This window comes from Gorilla gorilla, chromosome 1 (genome assembly GCF_029281585.2).
Source record: "Gorilla gorilla gorilla isolate KB3781 chromosome 1, NHGRI_mGorGor1-v2.1_pri, whole genome shotgun sequence".
NCBI classification, from domain to species: Eukaryota; Metazoa; Chordata; class Mammalia; order Primates; family Hominidae; genus Gorilla; species Gorilla gorilla.
The window spans coordinates 106319804-106347685 of NC_073224.2; the positions used below are offsets into that span (position 1 = coordinate 106319804).

The 27882-nt window shown below is 49.9% G+C and overlaps 2 protein-coding genes across 14 annotated transcripts; both read right to left on the reverse strand.

Annotated features, from left to right (window-relative positions):
* Positions 1-1452: 1452 nt before the first annotated feature.
* ECM1 (extracellular matrix protein 1) lies at positions 1453-7014 on the reverse strand. 2 transcript variants are annotated; one of them, XM_019021712.3, is made up of 11 exons: positions 6724-6992; positions 5426-5476; positions 5245-5346; positions 5005-5085; positions 4825-4905; positions 4441-4494; positions 3808-4130; positions 3174-3548; positions 2438-2658; positions 2196-2283; positions 1453-1771 (listed from the first exon to the last, which is right to left on the reverse strand). In XM_019021712.3, the coding sequence occupies exons 1-11, from the start codon at positions 6791-6793 to the stop codon at positions 1541-1543; spliced, it is 1677 nt and encodes a 558-aa protein (XP_018877257.1). In that variant the 5' UTR covers positions 6794-6992; the 3' UTR covers positions 1453-1540. The 2 variants fall into 2 exon arrangements, with proteins under 2 accessions (XP_018877257.1, XP_004026626.1); XM_004026577.4 differs by lacking the exon at positions 4441-4494 and having other exon boundaries at positions 6724-7014.
* Positions 6819-27683, reverse strand: TARS2 (threonyl-tRNA synthetase 2, mitochondrial). 12 transcript variants are annotated; one of them, XM_055358305.2, is made up of 18 exons: positions 27527-27674; positions 26989-27185; positions 25956-26079; positions 24308-24432; positions 23532-23649; positions 23381-23445; positions 22555-22633; positions 18406-18552; positions 18126-18224; positions 17286-17503; positions 16371-16533; positions 16001-16138; positions 15744-15821; positions 10588-10688; positions 10291-10392; positions 10046-10118; positions 9319-9433; positions 6819-7024 (listed from the first exon to the last, which is right to left on the reverse strand). In XM_055358305.2, the coding sequence occupies exons 1-18, from the start codon at positions 27590-27592 to the stop codon at positions 6819-6821; spliced, it is 2214 nt and encodes a 737-aa protein (XP_055214280.1). In that variant the 5' UTR covers positions 27593-27674. The 12 variants fall into 12 exon arrangements, with proteins under 12 accessions (XP_055214280.1, XP_055214276.1, XP_055214301.1 ...); XM_055358301.2 differs by having other exon boundaries at positions 6819-7027; XM_055358333.2 differs by having other exon boundaries at positions 6939-7017.
* Between the last annotated feature and the right edge of the window lie 199 nt (positions 27684-27882).

Sequence of the window (27882 nt, forward strand, 5' to 3'; positions counted from 1 at the left end):
CCGGCTCTCCGACTAGACATTATTTTATTTATTTATTTATTTTTGAGGCACAGTCGCGCTGTGTCGGCCAGGCTGAGTGCAGTGGTGCGATACTGGCTCACTGCAACCTCCACCTCCCAGGTTCAAGTGATTCTCGTGCCTCAGCCTCCCGAGTAGTTTGGATTATAGGTGGGCACCACCACGCCTGGCTAATTCAGTAAAGATGGGGTTTCACCATGTCGGTCGGGCTGATCTCGAACTCCTAACCTCAAGTGATCCGCCCGCCTCGGCCTTCCAAAATGCTGGGATTACAGCGTGAGCCAGTGTGTCCGGCCTAGACATTCTTAAAAGGCAAATTGGAACACATCCTCCGCTTGAAAACGCCAGTGCCCCCTGGGCCAGGGCACCAAGATCCACTTAAAACCCTGCGGGTGAGGCATTAGTGATGAGCTCCTGCTTATCATTCCAGCCATATCTGAGAGGAAGGCCACCAAAGAGTCAGGCCCTTTCAGCCTTGACCCTTGTGCGCACTCTGCCCGCTCACACCCTCTACTTCTTTACTGGAGAAGCTCTGACCTCAACGCCCCTCCTGTGCACCTGTGCTGCCCCCAGCCCCACTCCCACCTCGGGACGTTCCTGTCATGCTCAGAGCACGCTGGGGGCCCTGTACCACAACACTTGTCACACCTGCTAGGCTCAGGGACAGTGAACAACCTCAGGGCAGGGGCTGTGTGTGTTCTGGTTGTGTATCCCCAAGTCTAGCAGAGTGTGCATAGATAGGGGTTCAATAAATGGATATTGGCCAGGCACAGTGGCTCACGCCTGTAATCCCAGCACTTTGGGAGCCTGGCCAACATGGTGAAAACCCGTCTCTACTAAAAATACAAAAATTAGCTGGGTGTGCTGGTGCACGCCTGTAATCCCAGCTACTCGGGAGGCTGAGGCAGGAGAATCGCTTGAACCCAGGAGGGTTGCAAGTTGCAGTGAGCCAAGATCGTGCCACTGCACTTCAGCCTGGGCAACAGAGGGAGACTGTGTCTCAAGAAAAAAAAAAAGGATATTGAATGAATGAAGGCATGAATTCTAAGGATCAAAAGTGAAGCTTTAAAAATGTTAGGCTGGGCTGTGGCATTTTGGGGGCTCACCAAGGCCAAGAACCATATCTTCTTTGAGTCCTGATAGCTAGCTAACAAGGTGGCACTCCTTTCAAAATATGTGAATAAATTCAAGATGGCAAAGTGACGTCAAGCTGTTTAGTTATGGTCCTGTCACACAGCCTGTGAACATCTGCTCAGTGAAGGGGGCAGGGCCGTGGGCCTCAGGGGCCAGGCACTGAAGGAAATACAAGCAGGCTTAGGAGGGTGTGTTTGTCTGTGGTGTGTCTGAAAACGCCAGTGCCCTCCTGGGCCAGGGCACCAAGATCCACTTAAAAAACTGCGGGTGAGACATTAGATAGACAATGAGGACACCAAATCCAAGAGGTGCTTACTGTAATGAGTGTTCAGAGGGGTGGGGCAGGGTGGGGTTCCCCCCATCTGACCCTCTAGGGCTCTGGGGTGACTCATTCTTCCTTGGGCTCAGAGGTGGAGCTGATATTTGTTCCTCCAGTTGAGCCCTGCTCCCCCTGGCCCTTGGCGTTCTCAGTGTCTCCAGACACTAGAGCCACGTTCCTCAGATAATTGATGTTGAAGCAGTTGACCTGTTCATCCCCAGGACTCAGGTAACAGCAGAGGGCAGGGTCTCGCCAGAAGTTACGTCGGGGACCACACAGATCATTGATGAAGGTTAATTTCTGATGAAGGAGAAAAGTAAAACAGATGATGGGGTGGGGAGGTGGTCCAAGGACAGATGTAGATACTTGGTTGCCAAAGTCCCCCTTTCATCAGCTTCTACTGCTCTCTCCCTCGTTCCCCTCCTGGGGCCCAGAGAGAGTGCAAGCCTGCCTTGCACAGCTGGATTCCTTGTGACTGACAGATGTGTACATCTGGAAATGCCAGAAGCTTGTGGCCCAGAGAAGGCATAATAGGAACTTAGAGATGGGGAGCAGGCCAGGTCAGAGTGAAGACTTTTCTGGAACCAAGAAAAAAACACCTCCCCCACTAGTCATTATAACCAAAGGCTGGCTTGAGGTACTAAAGAGAAGAGGTGGCCTGCAGTTCTAGCTCTTTCCCTCCCCTCCCCTGCATTCCTCTGGAGACTAGACTCCACACACTCACCTCCTCCTCTGCACAGCAGGCCTGTTCTGGAAATGGCAGGTCACAGCAGCGGGCAGTCATGTTGTGGATCAGCCCAGGAATATGTTTACTATGTTGGTGTGAAAGGGGCAGGGGTTAGGGTCTTTGGGCATCTTCTGGCATCAGATGGGGTTAGGATATCATGATTTTGCTTTTCCCAAAGGTGTCCCAAAAGGAAGTTTTCAGGAAAGGAAGAGAGTGGGGAAGGACTAGGCAAGACTTACTGCTTGGTGAGAACTCTTTGGTTTCCACAGAGGTGGCCCATGAGGTTGGGGGTGACTCGACTGATGTCAATGGTCAAGATGTCCCGGTCATAGTTGGGGTAAGGAGCCCGACGGGCAAAGCACTCATCCCGAGTAGGGCTGGGAGGGTGGCGGCAACACAAGTGGTGGTGGGTCTTCACAGCATACTCCCGGTCACAGTATTTGTCAAGGGTATCCTCCCACTGTGGACCAGAGAGAGGGAAGTTAGAAGCTGGACACTTGGCCCCTTCTCTCCTGACCATCGACTTCCCTTATCGTCCCTGTCAACTAGATGAGGGGCTCCCAGCCCGAGGGGCCCAAAGGGAATGGCAAAAAAGTAGAGGGTTAGGAGGCAACTGTTGATGTGTGGGCTTGGGAAGGTGGACGGGTGGAAGCCTGGATGAGGTTCCAAGCTGGTGCCGGGAGATGAGCTGGAACAGTGGATGGAGAAGGTCAGGTGAGGCCAGAGCTGGACGGATGGATGGATGGTAGACAGATGCGTGTGTGGATCATGAGTGGAGGCCAGAAGTGTAGTACGAAGCTCAAGATGAACAAACTCAGGTGACAAACACAATGGATGGATGGACAGCCACAAGCAGATGAACGGGTGGACGCACTCACAGCAGGGGGTACATGGATGGATGGACTGGCAGGATCAGAGGTCGAAGATGGGCAGGCAGGCAAACAGGCTCTCGGGGAGGCTGGGACGCCCACTTACGGCCTTCCAAGTACAGGTGTGATTGTTCCCCTGGCGGCAGCAGCGCTGGAACTCCCTCTCCAGCTGGATCAGTGCCAGCAACTCCCTTTGTAGGGGGTCAGTAGCTGGCAGGTTGCGTGGCACAGAGCGGAAGCGCCTCAGGTGGCAGATGTTCTTGATATTGTCCAATGTGGGCACCCCAGGAGGGAAAGGCAGCTCAAGACCCGAGGAAATATCAGGCTGATGGCTGGGGCAGGCCCGGAGCTGGTAGTGTGGCTGGGGAGCTTCCTCCTGGAAGCAGGAGAACCGAGCCTCCCCCTGCCGCGTGCAGCACCAGTGGGGTCGGGTCTTGACCGAGAACTCGGCCTCACAGAATCGGCTCATTGCTTCCTCCCACTAGAGCAAGAGGGGAGGATCAGCCCACTTTCCACATTCCTGCCTTCCTCCCAGGCTCCAGGAAAGGACACTGGGCAGGCAGATAAAAAAGAAACAGTGGTTGTCCTCTGCTCCCCTGGCACATTGGGGAGACCCAGGGTAGGGCCAGTGAACGGGACCTGAGGTTCCTCCAGACCCAGGCCTAGTGCTCTAACCCTTAAAACACACATACTGTCTGGGGGTTAAAGGACACCCCCCGGCATCAAGAACCCAACCTTACCACAAGTTTGGCACACTCTAGGCGGTTTGTGTGGCTGCGGCAGTGGCAGCAGCGGGAATATCCAATCTCCAGGAAATTGAGGGTCTCACCCTGGCGAGTGAGGTGGGAGTAGCTGGACTGTGGTAGGTTCCAGGGACCATATACCACATGCTGACGGTTAGGAAGGCAGATTTGGTTCAGATTGTCTGGAGAAGGCCGCCCAGGGGGGAAGCCATCCAGCCGGTGGCCCCAGCCCCCTTGGGACCGGCCCTGTTGGCAGTGCTGGGCTGCATTCCAGGACTCAGGTTCTGAATGGCTCTGGTCCCCAAATGGAGCTGGCGTTCCTGGAATGGGGAAAACAGTGGGAAGCGGGGACATGTGAAGGAACCCACAAAGGCTGGATGAGCTGGGAGGATTGAAAGAATCTGGGGTGGAGGAGAAAGGGTTGGGAGGATATAGGGGAAATGAGAAAGAACAATTTGTGGCTCTTCCTTTTAAAATAACTGAAAGGAAAAGAGAAGCGAGGTGTGAAAGGTGTCAGCTCACAGCCTGCCCCCACCTCCTCCTGCTTCTCAAGGCTCGGGTTTCCTGCTCCTCTCCCCAGGGTCCTGAGCACTAAGGCAGGAGGATGGACAGACCAAAGCTGTCACTCACCTTCTCTCGGCATGGATTGGATGATTATCTCCTCCTGATATGGAAGAGGTGGGTCTATTGGGGTAGAAGGAGTAAGCAAAAGCCATGTTGGGATGGCCATCTCTAGCAGAGAAAGCCTGGCTAGTTTACATGCACGAAGAAGAACTCAGCAGAGAAGCAAGTGAAAATAGATGCTATTTTTGCACATCTAATCACATAACTTTCTAAAACAGGTATATCCTCAATTTTACAGATGAAGAAACAAAGGCTTGGAGAAGTATGTAACTTACCCAAGGTTATACAACTGGTGAGTGGCAGAGCCCACCGTCTTGTCTGCCCCAAAGCCCATGCTCTGGGGGAAGGCCATGAGGTAAAGGTGGGTAAAGAAGAGAGGGAGCTGCTTACCTTCCTTCTCTTCATTGGGGTGCTGGAGAGAGGGCAGCTCTTTTTGGAGGGGGACAGCTTCCTGAGGGAGAGGGGGACCCACTGCAAGATAGGGGTGAGGGCACCAAGGAGCAGGGATCAGCCTGGTGTCAACAGGATCCATAGTGGGATAGAGGTGAGGGAGGGTGGGCAAGCGCTCACCTTCCTTTTCAGCAGGGAGCTGGGCAGGTAGCAGCTTTTCCTGTTGGAGAGGGGTGGCCTCCTGAGAGGGAGGGGGCTGCACTATAGAAGGGGGAATGTGTGAGCAGTCCACCCTTTCTCCTAGCCAGGGCTGGGAGTGGGGGCGAGGGCCTCTTCCCTCCTTTCCACCTGAAAAGTGGGATATAGGCCAGATTAGAAACCTGGAGGGTCACTGAGGAGGGCATGGGGTGGTGACCTTACCTTGACTCTGTCCCTCAAAGGGAGGGCCATGCTGAGAGGAGTCAGGGTGATCCATGGGGAGGCTTCGGGATAGGGGTGGGGAGGGGGGAGCTGCGTAGCCAACTAGAAGCAAGAGGGGAGACATCAGAGCCCACAGTGCCTCCTGGAGTCCCGATCCCATGCTGCTCCCCCAAACTCTTACCTTCTTGAAAGTGCTCTGGCCTCAGCTGCCTCTGTCCTGTAGCCGTGAAGCCTGGAGGGAAGAAGGGCAAGTCAGGGGCCACTGGGAGGGCCTTCCCTGGACTTCAGCAAGGGATGGGGAGGCTGTGGAGATCAAGAGTGTAGGAGAGACAAGCAAGACACGAGATGCCCCTCTGTATTCACCTGCCCCGTGTCCCCTAATCCTCTCCCAGCCCCAACACACCTAGACATGACCAGCTGGGTTCTGAGAAAGCCTGTGGCAGTCTGATAGCTCCACCTCTACTGGCTCAGAGGTTGGGCCTAAAGGGAGTATGGCATACGGGACTGGGGAGGGAGGCCTTCATTTCCTCTGCCAGCGTCTTTCCCTCAGGGCTGTGGGTTGTCCTCCCCAGTCTCTGCTGGGATGCATCTCTAGCTTTCAGAAGAAAAAGTCTGGACCTTGAGCTGGTTGGAGCCTACCCAATCCACCTCCTCCACCCACCCTCCTACTCCAGGCCCTTGAAACATCTTTAGGCCTTTGGTTAAGGAGGCTTCCTGAAGGTTGAGTGCTTCCCCTTCAGCCAGTCTCAGCTCCGCCTTAGTTTAGGTCTCAATTTAGGGCCTGGGGGACTGGGACAGGCACAGGGAAGGGTCACTTGTAGGTGATCTGCAGACACAAAAGACCAGGAGCTGGGAAGAATGATGGCATGGGGCTTCACAGAGAAGTGGACAGATTTGCTGACATCCTCAGCAGCTTCCCGCAGGAGTGCCCTGGGTGGTTTTTTTCTTTTCCTTTTTTTCTTAGTTTCCACCCATAGCATTGAGGGGTTCCTGTTTTGTTCAGGCATCAAAGCAGATAAAGAATGTGTTTGTGCTGGATGGAGGGTGGGTCTGTGGATGGACACCCCTCAACTCCTCTAATCAGACAGGGAGTCAGTCGAGGTTTGCTGGGCCAGCAATCCGGTTTTGAGCAGCCTGGGGGCCCCTTTTCCCTCCCTTGCCTCTCCCACCAGCCACCTCCCTACATCCTCATCAGCAGGAGACCCTCACTCTGTGAACCCACCCCCCACTCAGTTGTCTATTTGACTGGGATTCTGTGTTTCTTGGCAGCAGTTTCTAGGAACCCCTCTCCTTCTGTGCCCCTGCTCTCTGCCTCCTTGGTTAAAGGCTCCACTGGCCTAGGCCCACCTTGGGCCTGCTCAGAAAAGGGAAGCCAAACGGAGAATCACTCTGCTAGTGATGAGCCGTCTGGGATGCCTGGACCCAGACCCCTGCCATGCAAGCCCAGACCCCCTCCTAAGTGCTGATCTCCCAACTCACCTCCCTCAGAGGCAGCAGAAGCAACAGCCAAATAGGTCAAGACCAAGGCTGCTCTGGCTGTGGTCCCCATCCTGGGGCAACTGACCACTGGACACTCAGAGGTGGGTCCTCTCAGGCAAGTCTGGATGTGAAGGGCCGGCCACTGAAGCTTGTCTGGTGGCTGTTACGGTTGTGAGCTTCAGGACCAGCTCTTCTTTTATAATTGTCTGGTGTGATCTCCCGCCCTCCTCAGCTTCCTGCCATGACTCAGTCCCAGCTGCTCCTCCTCTGGAAGCCACTCCTCCCAAAGTCACCCTGAAGCCTCCTCAGAGGATTGAGAAGAATGGGACTGATTAGAGGAGAACATTCTTATGACCTTCAAGAGAAACTGATTCAGAGAATCAAGGAGCAAGAGGTGTTTGAGCCCCTAGTTTGTGCCTCAGTTTCTCCATCTACATGCTGCCTTCTGTGGAGAGGGGATCTGCCAACTCATGAACTGGGGTTGGGGAAACAGGGCACAAAGGAGTTTACAGGGGGGAGCAGGAAACCTATCCAAGGGATCTCCCCTACCAGTGTGAGGTCTGGACTGTCCCTTTTCAATTTCCCTAACTCTCTGGGACAAAAAAGAGGGAGACAAAGTGGAACATCCTTTTATCCCACCTCTCCAGAGTCAGAGATGAAGACATATGACCAGCAGCTTCCAGTTTGTATTTATTTATTTATTTATTTAGAGACAGAGTCTCGCTCTGTCGCCTAGGGGAGTGCAGTGGCGCAATCTCAGCTCACTGCAACCTCCACCTCCCGGGTTCAAGCGATTCTCCTGCCTCAGCCTCCTGAGTAGCTGGGACTACAGGCGTGTGCCACCATGCCCAGCTAATTTTTTGCATTTTTAGTAGAGACAGGGTTTCACCGTGTTAGCCAGGGTGGTCTTGATCTCCTGACCTCATGATCCGTCCGCCTCAGCCTCCCAGAGTGCTGGGATTACAGGCATGAGCCACTGCGCCTGGCCCAATTTATTATTTTTTTTTGTAGTTTCATTCTCCTCACATCCAAACAGCTACAGCTTCCCTCCTTTTGTGGGGTCCCCAAACCAAGTCTCTTTTCAGGAGAGCAGACATGTGCCTCCACACAGTTCTGAAGTTCTGGGGGCTCCACACTGTCAGCTGGGTTGGGGTCTCCCATGTGAGGGAGGCTGATGGCACTCGCAGGTTTTTGCCTCATCTATGTACAAAGGCTCAGAAAATTTCTTCGGCATTTGGGACCCTCGTGTTCTGTAGCTCCACCAGTCGCTGCACAGCCTCAGACAAGTCCCACTCCCCAAGGCGACGATTATCTCGAGTCCGAATGTTCACTGTTCTCTTACTTTGCTCTTTCTGGCCAACCACTGCAGGTAGAGGAAGTTTGGGAACCTCAGGGCAAATTCACCCACATGGAACAGTTTCTTTTGCTCTGCAGAAACTTGAGAGACCTAAATCTTTAGGAAGGGTGGGAGCAGAGCCCAGATATGGTTCACAGAAAGGAAGTATTCAGCTGTGTCTGCTAATACTAAATGACCAGTCCTGCTCATCCTGAGGAGACAAGGAAGTGCTTCAGTCCCCGCAGGCCTTATCGCTTCTGGTCAAGAGCCCCAGGGTCAGAGACATAAGAGTCAAGCAGAGAAAGACAAACACTGAGAACCCCACAGAGAGAAACTGTGTGTGTGTGTGTGTGTGTGTGTGTGTGTGTGTGTGTGTGTGTGTGTGTGTCAGAGACATTAGAGTCAAGCAGAGAAAGACAAACACTGAGAACCCCACAGAGAGAAACTGTGTGTGTGTGTGTGTGTGTGTGTGTGTGTGTGTGTGTGTGTCTGAAGGGGGTATTAGAGCAAGTGGAAGGTGGCAGGAGTGGTGTGGCCTTCACACTGCCCCGCCTCCCCCCAACCACTCTGACCCTTAGAACAGTTTCCTCTCATCAGTCCCACTCTGGCTCTTGGTGTCTGTTAGGGCTGGATTCACAGAGTGAGGGGCCTCTGCTGAGGAGGATGTATGCAGGGGCTGACTGGGCGGTAAGGGAGGGAAAGGGGCCATGTGCAAGTCCCTGGGATTGCGGCACAGCTTGCTCTCGGTGCTTGTGGGGAGAGTGGGGTGTGCAAAACTCAAGAATCAGGTAATCTGGCTGAGGAGTTTCTGCTCCTCGCCTTTGAGATAGAGCTCTGAACCCTGGAAAATGAAAAAGGGAGCATGGCAGTGCCAGAATTTTCTCCCTAAGGCCTTTCTCCTCATCCCTTAGGGCTGATTCCATCTAGGTCTAAAATAAACAAGGGTAATTAACACTGTATTAACCCTCCCGTCCCTTTCTCTCTGATGCTCCCTTGGTTAATTAACCTAACAGACACCAACAGCTAGAGTGGAGTTAAAAAGAGGAAAACTATTTTGAGTGTCAGAAGTGGTTATGGGGAGGGCAGGGCAATGTGAAGGAACACAGGGCCCAAATGAGTCAGGTGTCCTGAATCCTGGCTCCTACCTGCTCAGGTAATGAGCCCCAATTAACCCAAATATGCATTACCAGACTTGGTAAACTTAACAGCAAGAATGCAGACGGCAGGTGGGAGAACATTGGCTCTGAGGTTCAGCTTACCAAACTGAAAATTGTAGTGGGCAAGCTGGGCCCGGCGGATTCTCCGGCTGAGGGTCAGTCCAGAGTCTGCATCCAGGTCACTGACCAGTCCTGCAGCCCGCAGGCTCTGCTGTGCCTGCAACAGAGGTTTGGTGACAGGAAGTTAATTTACTGGAAAGTTAAGGAGCTAGAACAGTCTGATGCTCTTTTCCCTCAATGCCCCCATCTGTTCCTCCTTTCCCTGCCTCGGGGCTCTCCACTTCTCACCAGCAACCTCTCCTCATTTCATCTCCACATTGAGGCCTCCTCCCCATTCATCCCCAACCCCACAACCTTTCTGCCTCCTATTGGAGATGACCCCCCAGTTATTCTGTGGACTTTGCCTTCTAGCCACTGCTCTACCCAACCAGCTGTTCGACTCTGGTACCATCCATATCCTCAATTCTCTCTACAAAGAAAAAATAAAACTGTGTACTCAATCCCAGTTTTGTGCCAAGTGCTCTTTTGGTGGCTTTCAACATTTGTTAATTTGTTTAATTTTCATACATCTCTACAAGGTAGGCATTAGTCACATTTTTTAGATACAGGATTTCCAGCATCTAGGACAGCAGCCACTCGAGCCCAGTCTTGTGGCTGCGAGGGCTGTGCTCCTTCCTCCACCACCCCTGCGGCCTCTTCCTGCCCACTGCAGGGCACCAGACTCTCTACTGGACCTGCTTCTGCCCCCTCCCTTACCTCAACTCCTTACCTCTTTGGCGTATTCCTCTTGCTCACTCCCCACAGGGATGACCACCACCTGGAACGGGGACAGCCACAGTGGCCTGGTTGGGAAAGAACAGATGATGGCAAATTAGTCACTCTGGCTCTGGCCAGAAGTGTGCTTGTATGGAGCAGACTTGAGAAGGAAAGAGGCTGGCATATGAAGGGGGACAGGATCTGGAGCATAACTATCCAATTTGGGGCCAGAACAGAAATCCAGGTCAGAGGTCTCACCATTTCCCCCCGCAGCTTTCTGCCAGCACTCCCAACAGTCTTTCCACAGAACCGAGCACTGCTCGGTGAATGAGGACTGGACGCTCCAGGGCACCCGCCTGCCTTGAAAGGAAAAAGGGTGGGTGGATGGAATGGTGGAAGTATCACGAATTGTGTACCCAAGATCACCTTCCAGTTTTTAAGAAATATTCAGCTCTGGCAGGAGAGGGTGTGGAGGGTTTAGTTTTTAGGGCCAAAGGCAGAAGGACTTATTCCATGCACTGTCAAGGGAAAAGAGGATAGGGCAAGGTTTTATACCCCTTATACTGGAGGTCAAATCTCAGGGGCAGTTGGAAGTCAAGCTGAATTGTCCCACACTGATGTGGTCGGCCCAGGGCATCGTGGAGGTGCACGTCAATCTACAGGAAACAGATGGGAAGGCACGAGATAAGCCAGAAGCACTATCCAGAACCACTATCCTCCATTACCTGTGCCATCCCACCCTTTAACCTACCCTCATCCCGGGCTACTACCTTCATCATGTCACCTAGCTCTATCATACGCTACCCCTCCACTTCACTCTACTCAACTCACTCTGACAGTAGTTCTCAGCAGCTCTCTCCACCTAATAATGGTGTTATAATATTACCTGATGTCCACACCCATGCCTCTCAATTCCTTGAGCTCCTCATCTCAGAGATCTTCACCACCACCCATCTATGGCTACACCCTTTATCCTGTCATCTCCCCCAATGGCTGTACCTCTGAAACTGTCCATCAGACTCCCTACTCTGATTACTGTCTCTTGGTCAGCCAGCTCTGACAATTATTCCTTTTTTTTTTTTTTTGAGACAGAGTCTCACTCTGTCACCCTGACAGGAGTGCAGTGGCACGATTTCAGCTCACTGCAGCCTCCGCCTCCCGGGTTCAAGCGACTCTCCTGCCTCAGCCTCCTGAGTAGCTGGGACTACAGGTACATGCCACCACGCCCAGCTAACATATATATATATGTGTGTGTGTATATGTGTGTGTGTGTGTCTATATATATATACACACACATATATATACATATATACACATATGTACACATACATATATACACACACATATATACACATATATATACACACATATATACACACATGTATACACACATATATATACACACACGTATATATATACACACATATATATACACACACACACACGTATATATATATACACATATATGTGTATTTTTTTTTTTTCAGTAGGGATGGGGTTTCACCATGTTGGCCAGGCTGGTCTCAAACTCCTGATCTCAAGTGATCTGCCCACTTCGGCCTCCCAAAGTGCTGGGATTATGGGTGTGAGCCACCACACCTGGCCATGACAATTATTCCTATTAATGGCACTTCAACCCACTGGTTCTTTAACTCCTCTTTTTCTCTCCCATCCTCAGGCCCCTCCCACCTTTGTTTCTTATCCCATGAAGCTGTACCATTTTCCCTAGTTCCCTTTGTACCATTCATTGTTCTTCTGCACCTTAGCCTCCTACATCTTTGGCCCTGCAAGAGAACTGCTCAGTGCTGCCCAATATGTCACAAACCACACAGATGCAAATGCAGAGATTGATGCCACCATGGAAGTCAGTATTTCGAGATTCAGCTGGTCCCTGTCTGCTGCCAGCAATCCTTTGGGTTGCCCTAATAAGCTCTATGCTCTGTTCTCCTCAGGGATTTTCCAGCTTTTTGCTCTCTCTTTTTATAGCAGTATCTGAGCCAGCAACTTATTAGACTGATTCAACATAATACACACTTTATGACTGTTATCTCTGTAACCTTAAGCACATTGTTTAACCTCTCTCAATTTTTTTCTTAGTAATAAAGGTATTTTATTTGCCTACTGTTATTGCTGAAATAAATCAGAAGACACACTTTCATTACTGTTAATATTTTAATTTACTAACTACTTAGTGAAGCAGGTAAATAAATACCATATGCTGGAATAAACACTTGGGACATAAAAATGAGAATACACATGTTACCTGAATAAAAGACCCCAACACAGTCAACAGCAACTTTGAATACTCAAAAGATTTTAGCCAGGCAAGGCACATGGCTCACTCCTGTAATCCCAGCACTTTGGGAGGCCGAGGTAGGTGGACCACCTGAGGTCAGGAGTTCGAGACCAGCCTGGCCAACACGGTGAAATGCCGTCTACTAAAAAAGAGAATACAAAAATTTGCTGGTGTGGTAGCGGGTGCCTGTAATCCCAGCTACTGGGGAGGCTGAGGCAGGAGAATCGCTTGAACCCAGGAGGTGGAGGTTGTGGTGAGCCGAGATTGTGTCACTCCACTCCAGCCTGGGCGACAGAGTAAAACTCCGCCTCAAAAAAAAAAAAAAAAAAAAAATTAGCTGGGCGTGGTGGTGCACACCTGTCCCAGATACTCGGGAGGCTGAGGCAAGAGAATCGCTTGAACCTGGGAGGTGGAGGTTGCAGTGAGCCAAGATCCGCCACTGCACTTCAGTCTGGCAACGGAGCAAGAGTCTGTCTCAGGGAAAAAAACAAAAATGAAAAAAACGCTGGGCAAGATGGCTCATGCCTGTAATAATCCCACCACTTTGGGAAGCCAAGGCGAGCACATCACCTGAGGTTGGGAGTTCAAGACCAGCCTGGCCAACATGGTGAAATCCCATCTCTACTAAAAATACAAAAATTAGCCGGGCGTGGTGGTACATGCCTGTAATTCCAGCTACTCGGGAGGCTGGGGCAGGAGAATCGCTTGAACCCGGCAGGCAGAGGTTGCAGTGAGCCGAGATTGCGCCACTGCACTCCAACCTGGGCGACAGAGCAAAATTCAGTCTCAAAAAAATATATAAAAATAAATAAATAAAACAAAACAAACAAAAAAAAGATTTTAGCTATATAACAGTTTTTGAGTAATTTCCTTTCTCTATCTTTTTATTTATTTATTTTATTGAGACAGGGTTTTGTTCTGTTACCTAAGCTGGAGTGCGGTGCCTTGATCATAGCTCATGCAGCCTCAAAATCCTGGGCTCAAGTGATCCTCCCACCTCAGCCTCCTGAGTAGCTGGGACTACAGGTGCCCACCATCACATCCAGCTAATTTTAAAATTTGTTTTAAATTTTTTGTAGAGACGGCCGGGCGCAGTGGCTCATGCCTGTAATCCCAGCACTTTGGTAGGCCGAGGCGGGCAGATCATGAGGTCTGCAGATCGAGACCATCCTGGCTAACACGGTGAAACCCCATATCTACTAAAAAAAAAAAAAAAGAAAAAAATTAGCCAGGCATGGTGATGGGTGCCTATAGTCCCAGCTACTCGGGAGGCTGAGGCAGGAGAATGGCGTGAATCCAGGAGGCGGAGCTTGCAGTGAGCCGAGATCGAGCCACTGCACTCCAGCCTGGGCAGCAGAGCGAGACATAGTCTCAGAAAAAAAAAAAAAAAAAAAAAAAAATTTTTTTTGTAGAGACGAGGTCTTGTTATGATGCCCTCTTACTATGTTGCCCAGGCTGGTATCAAACTCCTGGATTCAAGTGATCCTCTCAGCTCAGCCTCCCTAAGTGCTGGGATTACAAGAGGGGGCCACTGCACACAGCCTTTTCTTCATATCTTCAGCCCCCTCACTGACAACTCTCCTCTTCTCCACTCTCATTTCAGCAAATGATCCTGCCTCATGAAGAATTCAGATAATTGATACCATGGGATGGGAAGAGCCTCAACTTCCTGTTACCATGCCTACAAACTTCCTTGCATCTACCTTCAGCCTTTCCTTCCACCCTGGATACAATGGCAATGGTGATCCCTTCTATGAAGGCTTCTCAATCCTACCTTAAACCTCTCCAGGAACTTCCCTTTACAACAACTTCTCCCTCCAAATAGACTTCCTCTCATCATAGCATTTATTTTATTTTTCATTTTATTATTATTTTTTTGAGATGGAGCCTCACTCTGTCGCCCAGGCTGGAGTGCAGTGGTGCGACCTCGGCTCACTGCAACCTCCATCTCCTGGGTTTACAGGTGCCTGTCACCACGCTGGGCTAATTTTTGTATTTTTAGTAGAGACAGGGTCTCAAACCCCTGACCTCAGGTGATCCACCTGCCTCAGCCTTCCAAAGTGCTGGGATTATAGGCGTGAGCCACCGCTCCCGGCCTGTTTTATTTTTACTTTTTGGGACGGAGTCTTGCTGTGTTGCCCAGGCTAGGGTGCAGTGGTGTGATCTTGGCTCACTGCAACCTCCCAGGTTCAGCGATTCTCCTGCCTCAGGCTACTGAGTAGCTGGAACTACAGGTGTGTCCTAACACCTCACCCGGCCAATTTTTATATTTTTAGTAGAGATGGGGTTTCGCCACGTTGGCCAGGCTGGTCTTGAACTCCTGACCTCAAGTGATCCACCCACGTCGGCCTCCCAAAGTGCTGGGATTATAGGCGTGAGCCACCACACAGGCCTCATTTATTCATCTTCTAACTCCACCCTCAGGCCCTACTTTACTGAAAATGGTCCTTTGAAATCCAGCAGCCTTTTTACTAAATCCAGTGGACACTTTTCAGTCCTTTTTTCCCCTTGACTTCTTTTTTTTTGAGACAGGGTCTCACTCTATCACCCAGGCTGGAGTGCAGTGGGGCGCAATCTCGGCTCACTGCAGCCTCTACCTCCTGGGATCAGGTGATCCTCCCATCTCAGCCTGCTGGGTAGCTGGGACCACAGGCACAAGCTACTGCACCCGGCTAATTTTTTTTTTTTTTTTTTTGGTAGACACAGGGTCTCCCTGTGTTGCCCAGATTGGTCTGCCATGTGTTTTCATCCCTATCCCCAGCCTCTGCCTACACTGTTCCCTCCTGAAACACATCTTTACTTGGCCAACACTCACCTTTCAGATTGGAAAGTGATTCCTGCAGGACACCTTTTGTAACCTCCCCAAGTAATGCTAACCCCAGCTAACGTGCTCTCTTGGTACCTACACAGCACAGATCTCGCAGCACTGATATGGCCTATTTACTTTCAGCAGCCCTCACTAGATTGCAGATGCCAAGAGGGCAGAAAGTATATTGTTTTTCTTTATATCCTATGTAAGTTTAAAAATATTTCTTTGTGGCCGGGTGCGGTGGCTCACGCCTGTAATCCCAGCACTTTGGGAGGCCGAGGGGGGTGGATTGCCTGAGGTCAGGAGTTCGAGACCAGTCTGGCCAACATGGCGAAACCCCATCTCTATTAAAAATACAAAATAATTAGCCGGGTGTGGTGGCGCACAACTGTAATCCCAGCTACTTGGGAGGCTGAGGCAGGGGAATTGCTTGAACCAGGGAGCTGGAGGTTGCAGTGAGCTGAGATCACGCCACTGTATTCTAGCCTGGGTGACAGAGTGAGACTGTCTCAAAAAAAAAAAAAAAATTCTTTGTATCTATTAAATATTTACTAAAACAAAGCAAAAAATAAATAAATACAACATTAACCAGGGTCCCAAGCTTACCTTAGGTCCATAGAAGGCACCATCTCCAGAGTTGAGGTCCCAGGGTTCTCCAAATTCCTTCAGGGCCTGTTTAAGGACCTTTGAAGGAATGAGACGAGTGGAATACATCATCTTAGACTTCAAAAGCAACACATCCGGTCAGTCCCCAACAAATGACCCACTCACCAGATGCCTCTGAGAACCTTGATTACTGTATTCTCCACTCCTTCCCACCAGAGAGTGGTTTATCTGCCTCTATTTCTCTACCTCCTACTCACCTGTTCGGCCTGGTCCCAAAGGCAAGGGTCCCCCAGGAAGCCAGATGGCCGGGTGGACAGTGCCAGGCGGAAGGAGAAGCCAAGAACGGCATAGACGGAACGGAGGAAATCAAGACAGCTTTGGATCTCTGCTTCCAGCTGGGGGCAGGAAATAAGGGTCAGTGAGCTGTGAGCCCGCTAGAGATCAGCGATGCTGGCAGTTTGAGGAAAACAAAGGGCAAAAACAGAGAGGAAGCAGAAGCAAGCTAGGGGTAGAATGTAGCTGAATTATAGTACATACAACGGGCAAATAAAGATCAGGGGTTTGCAGGTTCATAGGGAGAAAGAAAGGTGGTTTAGAAAAGCTTTGGTGGAGCCAGGGAAAGGCCACCTGATCTGTTGTACAGAAGATGTGAGCGTCATCCTGCTGGAAGCACCGCAGTCGGGTCAGTCCTCCCAGACCACCAGAGGCTTCGGCCCGGTGTAGAGCCCCAAAGTCAGCTAGTCGCAGGGGCAGTTCCCGCCAGGATCTGGGCCGGTGGGCGAACATCAGGCTGAGGTTGGGGTGCAGAGGGGTCAGGGCCATAGGGAGGACTAGCCCCCAAAGACTGCTCCTCCACCCAATCTGCTTGCCTACTTTCTCTGCACCATCTGCTATAACCCTCTCCAGCCTCAGCACATCCTCCCACTGAGTCCTGTCAATCCCACTCATCACAGTCTGAGCCCTGAGGTTCAAAAGTGGATTTCTCAGTAACACAATAACAGACATCGTTTACCATTTCCCTGTTCTGTGATGGTCACTGAGCTGAAGGAGGAGCCTTAGATAGCAACTTTAAGGAGACTGAGACCTAAAGAGGTAAAATGAGTTTCCCAAATTTACATGGTTAGCTAGGGGGAAGACTGTAGGCTCAAATCGGTGTCCCAATACTCTTTCCAAGGTGCTTTCTTTTTTTTTTTTTTTGAGATGGAGTCTTGCTGTGTCACCCAGGCTGGAGTGCAGTAACGCAATCTCAGCTCACTGCAAGCTCCACCTCCTGGGTTCACGCCATTCGCCTGCCTCAGCCTCCCGAGTAGCTGGGACTACAGGCGCCCGCCACCGCGCCCGGCTAATTTTTTGTATTTTTAGTAGAGACAGGGTTTCTCCATGTTGGTCAGGCTGGTCTCAAACTCCCGACCTCAGGTGATCCGCCCGCCTCGGCCTCCCAAAGTGTTGGGATTACAGGCATGAGCCACCGTGCCCGGCCCCAAGGTGCTTTCTATTATTTAATATTTAGCAACCTGATTGTAACCCTAGCTCCCAGCTTACCAGTGTGCAGGGCAGTTCATAGGCTTGAGGGCGAGTGTATCTGTGATATGCCTGGTAGAATCGTCACTCTGGGAGCTGGGAGGCCTGTCAGAGCCTGGGGGCTGCACGGCAAACATGTCTTCCTGGTAATGCTCCCAGTGCCCTGACTGTTCCCAGAGCTTCGTAGAAAACAGCGTGGGAGTTTTCACCTCGGAGAAACCACGATGGGCATACTCAGCCTGGAGAGGAGGGTACAGACATGGAAGGTCAGAGTAACTGGAAGGAAAGCAGGTAGGGTGTCAGCTGTGTGATCTTCCTGGGCCCTCAGGCCATGCTGATTGCAACCACAACCTATTAAATACCAGGTCCCATCTCTATGCTCCCCAACTGCAGACCACACGATTGTAGTATTAAAGGTCACCAGCACTTTCAATATTTATGTTTATGATTCCAAACCAGCCCCCCCCGCCTTTTTTTTTCTCTTCGAGACGGAGTCTCACTGTATCACACAGGCTGGAGTGCAGCGGCTCAATCTCAGTTCACTGCAACCTCCCCTTCCTGGGTTCAAGGGATTCTCCTGCCTCAGCCTCCCCAGTAGCTGGGACTACAGGCGCTGCCACCACACTGGCTAATTTTTTGTATTTGTTTTAGTAGAGACAGGGTTTTGCCATGTTGGCCAGGCTGGTCTCAAACTCCTGACCTCAGGTGATCTGCACGGCTCAGCCTCCGAAAGTGCTAGGATTATAGATGTGAGCCACTGTGCCCGGCCCCAACCCCCATCTTTTAACACAAACACCTTAGCTTCTTCTAGTCCCTCAGCCCCTCCCTGGTCTTCTTTCCTCTAGACCTGGGTCCCCTTACCCTGATAAACGCCACTAGTGCATTATACACCCTTGTCCCTCGTGGCAGGAAGAAGCAGCTCCCAGGGCTCAGTTCATGGAAGAAGAAGAGCTCCTGTTCCTGGGGTCAGGAATAGCAATATTGGGTCACTTCAAGGGCAAGGAGGTGGCTTTGGAACTCAGAACAACTGACGGAGCTGCTCAGTCTATGTGACTGAATCTGCTCCCAATTTCATAATCAGGTTCTGTCATCTCTCTCCAACGCTTATCACCATCCCTCCCTATATTCCCAATCCCTGTACCTTCCCAATGCGCCGGTGGTCCCGCAATTCTGCTTCCTCCCTCCATGCTTCCCAGGCCCTCAGCAATTCTGTTGTGGGGAAGGAAATCCCTGACACTCTCTGCAGTGTCTGTGGGGCCCCTGAAGACCTCCATAAGGATGATGAGTTCTGTGTGAGGACATAGGGGATCAAAGGAAAGATGAGGACTGAAGGCCCCCAACCTTTTTCAAGACTCATATGATACTCTCAGTGTTAAGTGTCACAGGTATGCCTCTTGACAACAATCCCACCAGTAGGATGAACACCTCCATCCTCTAGACACCCTTCTTCTAGATTAAAGTGTTGAAATTGCCTGACTCTTAATTCCTACATACAACCTGGTCAGGCCTAACCTTACCTTGCCATCTCTTTTTCTCCCCATTCTCATTACCCCTTTACTTAGTTCCTTCCCATTCTAATCAATGACTGCTTAGAGGAGTAACCATAAGCTCTGGTCAAATGTCAGTCTATTCCTCCATTTATCAATATCCTATACAGCTGCTAGAAAAGTCAGTCTTCTATACCATATCCCATTCCTGGCCACATGAAATCCAAAAGCCTCTGCCTGCTCTCTCCTTTAACAGTACTAATGAGCCGGGCGCGGTGGCTCACGCCTGTAATCCCAGCACTTTGGGAGGCTGAGGTGGGCGGATCACGAGGTCAGGAGATCGAGACCATCCTGGCTAACATGGTGAAGCCCCGTCTCTACTAAAAATACAAAAAAATTAGCTGGGTGTTGTGGTGGGTGCCTGTAGTCGCAGCTACTCGGGAGGCTGAGGCAGGACAATGGCATGAACCCGGAAGGTGGAGCTAGCAGTGAGTCACGATCGCACCACTGCACTCCAGCCTGGGCGACAGAGCAAGACTCCATCTCAAAAAATAACAAACAAATGAAAAAGTACTAATGAGAGGCCAGGTGCAGTGGCTCACACCTGTAATCCCAGCACTTTGGGGGGCTGAGGTGGGTGGATCACAAGGTCAAGAGTTCAAGACCAGCCTGACCAACATGGTGAAACCTTGTCTGTACTAAAAATACAAAAATTAGCCAGGCGTGGTGGCACGTGCCTGTAACCCAGCTACTCAGGAGGCTGAGGCAGGAGAATCGCTTGAACCTGGCAGGCAGAGGTTGCAGTGAGCCGAGATTGGGCCACTGCACTCCAGCCTGGGCAACAGAGCAAGACTCTGTCTCAAAAAAATAAAAATGAAATAAAACAAAACTGTTAAACAGTACTAATGAGAAACAGTCTATACGTGTGTGTGTGTGTATATATACATCTGTCACCCAGGCTGGAGTGCAGTGGCGCGATCTTGGCTCACTGCAAGCTCCGCCTCCCAGGTTCACGCCATTCTCCTGCCTCAGCCTCCAAGTAGCTGGGACTACAGGCCACCACCACCACACCCGACTAATTTTTTTTTCTTTTTTTGAGACGGAGTCTCGCTGTCGCCCAGGCTGGAGTGCAGTGGCGTGATCTTGGCTCACTGCAGGCTCCACCCCCCCAGGGTTCATGCCATTCTCCTGCCTCAGCCTCCCAACTAGCTGGGACTACAGGCGCCCACCACCTCGCCCGGCTAATTTTTTGTATTTTTAGTAGACAGGGTTTCACCGTGTTAGCCAGGATGGTCTCGATCTCCTGACCTCATGATCCGCCTGCCTCAGCCTCCCAAAGTGATGGGATTACAGGCATGAGCCACCACGCCCGGCCACACCTAATTTTTTTGTATTTTTAGTAGAGACGGGGTTTCACTGTGTTAGCCAGGATGGTCTCGATCTCTGGACCTCATGATTCACTCGCCTCAGCCTCCCAAAGTGTTAGAATTACAGGCGTGAGCCACCACGCCCAGCCCCTATATGTATATTTTTTGAAACAGAGTCTCACTCTGTTGCCCAGGCTGGAGTGCAGTGGTGCGATCTTGGCTCACTGCAACCACTGCCTCCCAGTTCAAGCAATTCTCCTGCCTCAGCCTCCCGAGTAGCTGGGACTACAGGTGCATGCCACCACGCCCAGCTAATTTTTTATTTTTAGTAGTGACGAGGTTTCACCATGTTGGCCAGGCTGGTCTTGAACTCCTGAGCTCAAGTGATCTGCCCAACTTGGCCTCCCAAAGTGTTGGGATTACACGTGTGAACCACCGCACCTGGCCGACAGTCTATATTTTACAGCACTTTTTAACTTTTCCTTTTTCCTGCATTAGTTGGTTTTCATTATCTTTTTTTTTTTTTTTTTTTTTTGAGATGTTGTCTCGCTCCGTGGCCCAGGCTGGAATGCAGTGGCACAATCTCAGCTCACTGCAACCTCTGCCTTCTGGCAGAGTTCAAGTGACTCTCCTGCCTCAGCCTTCTTCGTAGCTGGGATTACAGGCGTAGGCCAGCACACCCAGCTAATTTGTGTATTTTTAGTAGAGACAGGGTTTCACCATGTTGGCCAGGCTGGTCTCGAACTCCTGACCTCAAGTGATCCGCCTGCCTCACCCTCCCCAAAGTGCTGGGATTACAGGTGTGAGCCACCATGCCTGGCCTGGTTTTCATTATCTTTATGAGGTGAATTTACTGGTAGGACAAAAAGGAATTAATAGCCTCATTTTATAGATGGGGAAAATAAGTAAGATTTACCCAAGGCCACCGCACCACAGGGTTTTGCCATGTTGGCCAGGCTGATCTCAAGTGATCCACCCACCTTGGCCTCCCAAAGTGCTGGGATTATAGGCATGAGCCACCATGCCCAGTCTAAGTTCAGAGCTTTTTGCTCTACACATCTGCATTTCCCCTTGCTCCCTTGTAACTCACCCCATTCCATCTAGTAACTCATCTTGTCCAGAACAGTATTTTTCTTTTCTTTTCTTTTTTTTTTGAGACGGAGTTTTGCTCTTGTTGCCCAGGCTAGAGTGCAATGGCACGATCTTGGATCGCCACAACCTCCACCTCCCAGGTTCAAGTGATTCTCCTGCCTCAGCCTCACAAGTAGCTGGGATTACAGGCATGTGCCACCACACCCAGTTAATTTTGTATTTTTAGTAGAGACAGGGTTTCTCCATGTTGGTTAGGCCGGTCTCGAACTCCCGACCTCAGGTGGTCCACCCACCTCGGCTTCCCAAAGTGCTGGGATTATAGGCGTGAGCCACCATGCAGAACGTTATTTTCATAAAAAGCATGCCCTTCACTAAAGGTATTCTCCCTGTGCCTGTCAAATGGTGTTCATCTTCCTCCTGGACCACGCCCCCTCTCTCTACAACCCTTCCCTGTATGACCCATCCAGCTTGCTCACACCCTCCTGCTCCACCCCCCTTAATACTGACATCATATTAGGGCATCTGAATTGGCTTCTGGGCCCTAGCAGGCTGTCCAGTGTGTGCCATCAAACTGGGGTTTTTAGAATGTGGGGACAAAGTTTCTTTCTCCTGTATTCCCCGCTCAGCTTATGAGAGTAAAGAAAGGGCTTACAGGGCCAGGCTCAGTGGCTCATGCCTGTAATCCCAGCACTTTGGGAGGCTGAGGAGGGAAGATCACTTGAGATCACCCTGGCCAACATGGTGAAACCCTGTCTCTACTAAAAATACAAAAAGTAGCTGGGCATGGTGGTGCACGCCTATTATCCCAGCTACTCGGAAGGCTGAAGCAGGAGAATTGCTTGAATCCAGGAGGCGAAGCTTGCAGCGAGCCAAGATCGCGCCACTGCACTCCAGCCTGGGTGACCGAGAGACTCGGTCTCAAAAAAAAAAAAAGGGGGGTGACGACAGAAAGTATCACCTTCCGATTCTCCTGCTCATCCCAGTGAAAACAGGAATTTTTTTTTTTTTTTTTTTTTTTTTTTTTGAGATGGACTCTCGCTCTGTCGCCCAGGCTGGAGTGCAGTAGTGCAATCTCGGCTCACTACAACCTCCGCCTCCCAGGTTCAGGCAACTCTCCTATCTCAGCCTCCCGAGCAGCTAGGACTACAGGTGTGCACCACCACACCCAGCTAATTTTTGTATTTTTAGTAGAGACGGGGTTTCACCATATTGGCCAGGCTGGTCTCAAACTCCTGACTTTATGATCCATCTGCCTCAGACTCCCAAAGTGCTGGGATTACAGTCGTGAGCCACCATGCCCGGCTCAAAATAGGAATCTTAACCTAACTCTGTCCCACAACTGACCGATAGCAGCTTCAGTCCTCCAATCTGTCCAGTATGCCGAAGGTGGGGGCCCTGGCAAAGGTCAACCAATGTGCCACACCTAGGAGAAAGAAGAGGCCAGTTAGTGATTTTCAGAATCTTCAGCTTCTAGCTTTCTCCCTCTCATGGTCTTTAGCTGACAGAAGAGGTGAAGAGAAAGGAACTGTCCTACTGAGAGAGGGCAATGGCAGATAAAAATCAATTCCCCGGCAGGGCGTGGTGGCTCATGTCTATAATCCCAGAACTTTGGGAGGCCAAGGTGGGTGGATCACATGGCCAGGAGTTCGAGACCAGCCTGGACAATATGGTGAAACCCCGTCTCTACTAAAAATATAAAAATTAGCCAGGCATGGTGGTGCACGCCTGTAGTTCCAGCTACTCGGGAGGCTGAGGCAGAAGAATTGTTTGAACCCGGGAGGCAGAGATGCAGTGAGCCGAGATCGCGCCACTGCATTCCAGCCTGGGTGACAGAACAAGACTTCGTCTCAAAAAAAAAAAAAAAAAAAAACTAGCCAGGCATGGTGGCACATGCCTGTAATCCCAGCCACTCTGGAGGCTAAGGCAAGAGAATCACCTGAACCCAGGAGGCGGAGGTTGCAATAAGCCGAGATCGCGCTACCGCACTCCAGCCTGGGAGACAGACCAAGACTCCGTCTCAAAAAAAAAAGAAAAAAAAAATCAATTCCCATTCCCATTTCTTTTTCTGGAGCAACACAAATTACCTTCTATCTTTCTTCCCTTATCGCATTTCTGGCCTTCTTCAATGCTTCCCCACCTCTCCATTTGCCTTAATCTTGACAACTCTTACCCATATACTGTTGCTGTTGGACCTGTCACTCTCTCCTCAATCAAGTGAAGCTTAAAGGGGTTATCCTGGAAAAAGGTAGAAGGGAGATTGAAGAAAAGTGTTTATTCCCATAAAGATGTCCTGGAAGAGCCACCTCTTCCCTCCACCCCACCTTGAACAACTGGCGAAGCTGATCCCGTGAAGCCTCTAGCCTCCGGAAGGGTCGAGCAGCAGCTGTAAGTTCCTGGCAAATCCGCTCCAAAACAGGCAGCTCTGAGCCCCGGATTGTCCTGGAAAGAGGGGAATTGGTTGGGTTGCATCCTATGAGGTGCATCAATCACCTGGGTGACAAACCTGTTGGCTAGTGGCTAAGGTCCTGTCCTTCAAGAGAAAACTAGAGTTATAGGCAAAGACAGACAAACTCAGAGAAAATATAAATAGGAAATCAGGTGACAGATATTACAGCTGGAGGAAAAGCTCTATGCATGAAGTTAAAAGTTGAATGCAGGAAATCTGGATAGACAAAGTTAGAACAATAGTAATGAGGGCGATTAAGTAAAACTTGAATTTATGAAAGCTAACAAGTAACAAAGTAAGTTGTTTCTTCTTTTTCTTTTTGTTTTTTTTGAGAGAGTGTCTTTCTGTGTCACACAAGTTGGGTGCAGTGGTTAAGATCATGGCTCACCACAGCCTCAACCTCCCAGGCTCAATTGATCCTTCCACCTCAGCCTCCCAAGTAGGAGGCTGCACCAGCCAAGAAGGTAAATTTCAAGCAAAGTTAGAAGAGGGACATGGACTAGCACAGAAGGAGATACTAATGTCATAGTTGAGACCTAGAGAAACCCTTCTCCTCCAGCTTCCTCATCCAAATGGAGCATGCCCAAGGCCCCTGAAAAGAGCCTCAGAAACCATCCCAGAATCATTCTCCTCCTTCCTTTCATTACTCACCTCTCCTTTCCCAGGAAGAAATCATGGTAAAAGCCATATTCTGTACTTGGACCTCTGCAGAGAACAGCACCTAGGAATTGTTCAGCTGCTGCCCCCAGGACATGGGTGCTGGAGTGCCAGAACACCTGGGTTCACAAAAAAGGGGTTCACAAGTTCATAAACTTCTCCCTTAACCCCTAGATCTCTGAGCTCTTCCTCACAAAAGCTGGTAGGAAAGCCGGTATGGTTCTTCTAGGAATAACTACCACAAAATGGGGATCCTAGATTTTGGGGGTGACCACTAAAAAGTAACAAGCTTTAAAAAAAAGGCTGGGCACAGCAGCTCATGCCTATAACCCCAGCACTTCAGGAGGTCAAGGCAGGCGGATCATCTGAGGTCAGGAGTTCGAGACCAGTCTGGCCAACATGGTGAAACCCTGTCTCTGCTAAAACATACAAAACTAGCCAGGCATGGTGGCGTGTGTCTGTAATCCCAGCTACTCAGGAGGCTGAGGCAGGAGAATCACTTGAACCCGGGAGGTGGAAGTTGCAGTGAACCAAGATCGCGCCACTGCACTCCAGCCTGGGTGACAGAGTGAGACTCCATCTCAAAAAAAAAAAAAAAAAAAAAAGACTGAATAGAAAAGAAAGAAGGCCAGTATTTTTTCTTCTTTCAGTGCATAGAAGCTCCAGCCCCACCCCTCAATCCTTGGTGCTTCCCAGTTCCAAAGCATAGAAGCTGGAGGCCAGTCAGTCTTCTGCTGCTCCTGTAAGCTTTTAGGGCTTCAGAATAATTTTTCTTTTTTTTTTTTTTTTTTTGAGACGGAGTCTCACTCTGTCACCCAGGCTAGAGTGCAATGACGCGATCTCAGCTCACTGCAACCTCCGCCTCCAGGGTTCAAGCAATTCTCCTGCCTCAGCCTCTCAATTAGCTGGGATGACAAGTGCTCACCACCACGCCCAGCTAATTTTTGTATTTTTAGTAGAGACGGGGTTTCTACTATGTTGGCCAGGCTGGTCTTGAACTCTTGACCTCAGATGATCCACCTGCCTCGGCCTCCCAACGTGCTGGGATTACAGGCGTGAGCTACTGTGCCTGGCCAGAATAAGCTATCTTAACACAGTGGTTACTTAGGTCTCTGTTTGGTCTTTTAGTCCTATTTTTTTCTGTCCCACGAATCTAGTGCGATATATTCCTCTTGGATTTGGTCACTATTTACACATGGATGACAGGAGAACTCTATTTTTCTGGATCCTAATAGGCAAGGTCTGTGCTACCTGAGCTGACATGAAGAAGACAAGGTGGGGAGGTGACCAGGTTGTTTGCTCAGCTGTATAAGCCATGTTAGAATTGAATATACACTACAGATGACTTATAATGTATGTGCTCAAGAGTTGAGGGGGCTGAATTTACAAATTTATCCTTTCGTTTTTCAACATATCATCTCTCTCCCTTTCACTAGCACAAATGTTTGCTTAATAGATCGAAGCTAAGTTAAAAGCTTTTACCATAAGTTTCCTAACCAGAAATAGTCAAGACAGTCTGTGGTAGGTCTCCCTCCCAACTGCAAATGGAGAAACTGCGGCAAAAGAATAAAATGTTAGAATTTCCTGCTTCAATATCTCTTGGTTTAGTAGTCACTGTATTCCTGATAAGAAAGAAACTTACTGCTTTCCCCTCTGGGGAATCGAATGTCAGAAATCTGAGGTCAGAATCTGTCTCCAAGGGCCGCTCCAGATCATAAGGTTCTCCATTCACTTGAGCAGCCACTGCAGTATCTGCCAGTGTTGAACTTCAGCAGTGGAAGGTGGGGATGAAGAAAAAGACAGGGTTACAAGGCACAAAAAGGAAAATATCACATGTTCTGATTCCTATATGAGAGTTTAAAAAGTTGATCTCACAGTGGTAGAGAAAAGAGTGATAGTTACCAGAGGCTGGAAAGGATGGGGGAGGGGAGATGAAGAGGTTGGCTAATGGGTACAAAAATAGAGTTAGACAGAAGGAATATGCTCTAATGTTCCATAGCAGAGTTGGGTGAATACAGTTAATAATAATTTATTGTATATTTCAAAATAGCTAGAAGATTTGAAATAGTCCCAACACAAAGAAATGATAAATGTTTGGGGTAACAGATATCCTGAACACCCTGATTTGATCATTACATATTGTATGCATATATCAAAATATCACATGTACCCATTCATATGTTCAATTATTATGTATCAATTATTAAAAAGTAAATTAATGATTTAAAAAAGACAGGGTTACAATCCACAGTGGGGAGAAAGTTGCTCATCTCTCAGCTACTGTAAACTTGCAAAGGTGAAATGAGTTACCAGAGCAACAGAAGCTTTCATTTCTTTCCCCAATGAAAGGACAGAGACTCTGATGCAGAAACTAATACAGATAAAACAAATCTCAGGCCGGGTTTGGTGGCTCATGCCTGTAATCCCAGAACTTCGGGAGGCTAAGATGGAAGGATCGCTTGAGCCCAGGAGTTCAAGACTAGCCTGGGCAACATGGAGAGACCCCGTCTGTATAAAAGAACAACAACAAAAAACAAAAACAAAATCTTTAGGAAAGGCTATCTTAATGGGGATGGAACAGAAACAAGCAGACCAAGTTTTCTTCCCCTGCTCAAGTGAAGAGAAAGTAAAGGGGCAGAAGGATAATCCTGGTAGTTACAGGACAGGCCTGTTACCTGATCTGCCGGGCTAGTTGGTAGGGGGTTGTGTTCCATGCCACAGCATCAATTTTCTGGCCTCCAGGAAGTGATATCTTAATAGTCCGGGGTTCCTTCTGTGCCATGCTTGCTAATCTCTTTACCTGAGCAGCCCATAGCTCCTCAAAAAGGCCAAGCCGCTCTGCCAACCAGCGTGGAGGGGTCGACACAACTGCCTGGAGGGAAAGATACATTAGCAGGTAACACACGTCCCATCATTCTTTCTTAGAATTGCAGATGATGGCACTTTGGGATGGTTAAGTGGACTTCGTCCGAATTCCTACTTTTTAAGGGGATTGGGTGATAGAAGACCCTAGGCTGGGGGTCCTTCGAGCTCAGAGCCCCCCAGACCGCTAACTCGAGAATTAGATAACGAGTTTAGATACGAGTCCTTTTCTGGGGACTCGGAGGACCAGGGAGAGGAGGAGTGGCGAGAGGCTGGGTTAACATAAAAATTTGGGGACTTCGGCTGGGCTAAGTCTGATGCGGATCGGAGCTTTGGGGGTGCCTCACGCACCGTGTGTAGCCTGCAAGCCTGTAAACCTTGGAGCCGGAGACACCGCCACCTCTGATACAGGGCCATATTCCTTCACACCAGTGCCTACATTCTCAAACAGATTATCGCCGCTTCTCCTCCACGTAATTCTTCATTGGCTTCTGGTTCAACAAAGTCCGTGTCTATTGGTTACTACAGCTGCCACTCTAGTCTGGCACCACCTCCAGGAACTCCGAAGAGGTACACCCTACACAGCATCAGCAGCAGTGTGAGTGGTTCCGGCTGACCGGAAGACCGAAAGTGTAACACACCCTCGATATCCCCCAGACCCGTGACGTTTCAGCTGAAACCCAAAAATAGCAATTAGGCGTCCTGTG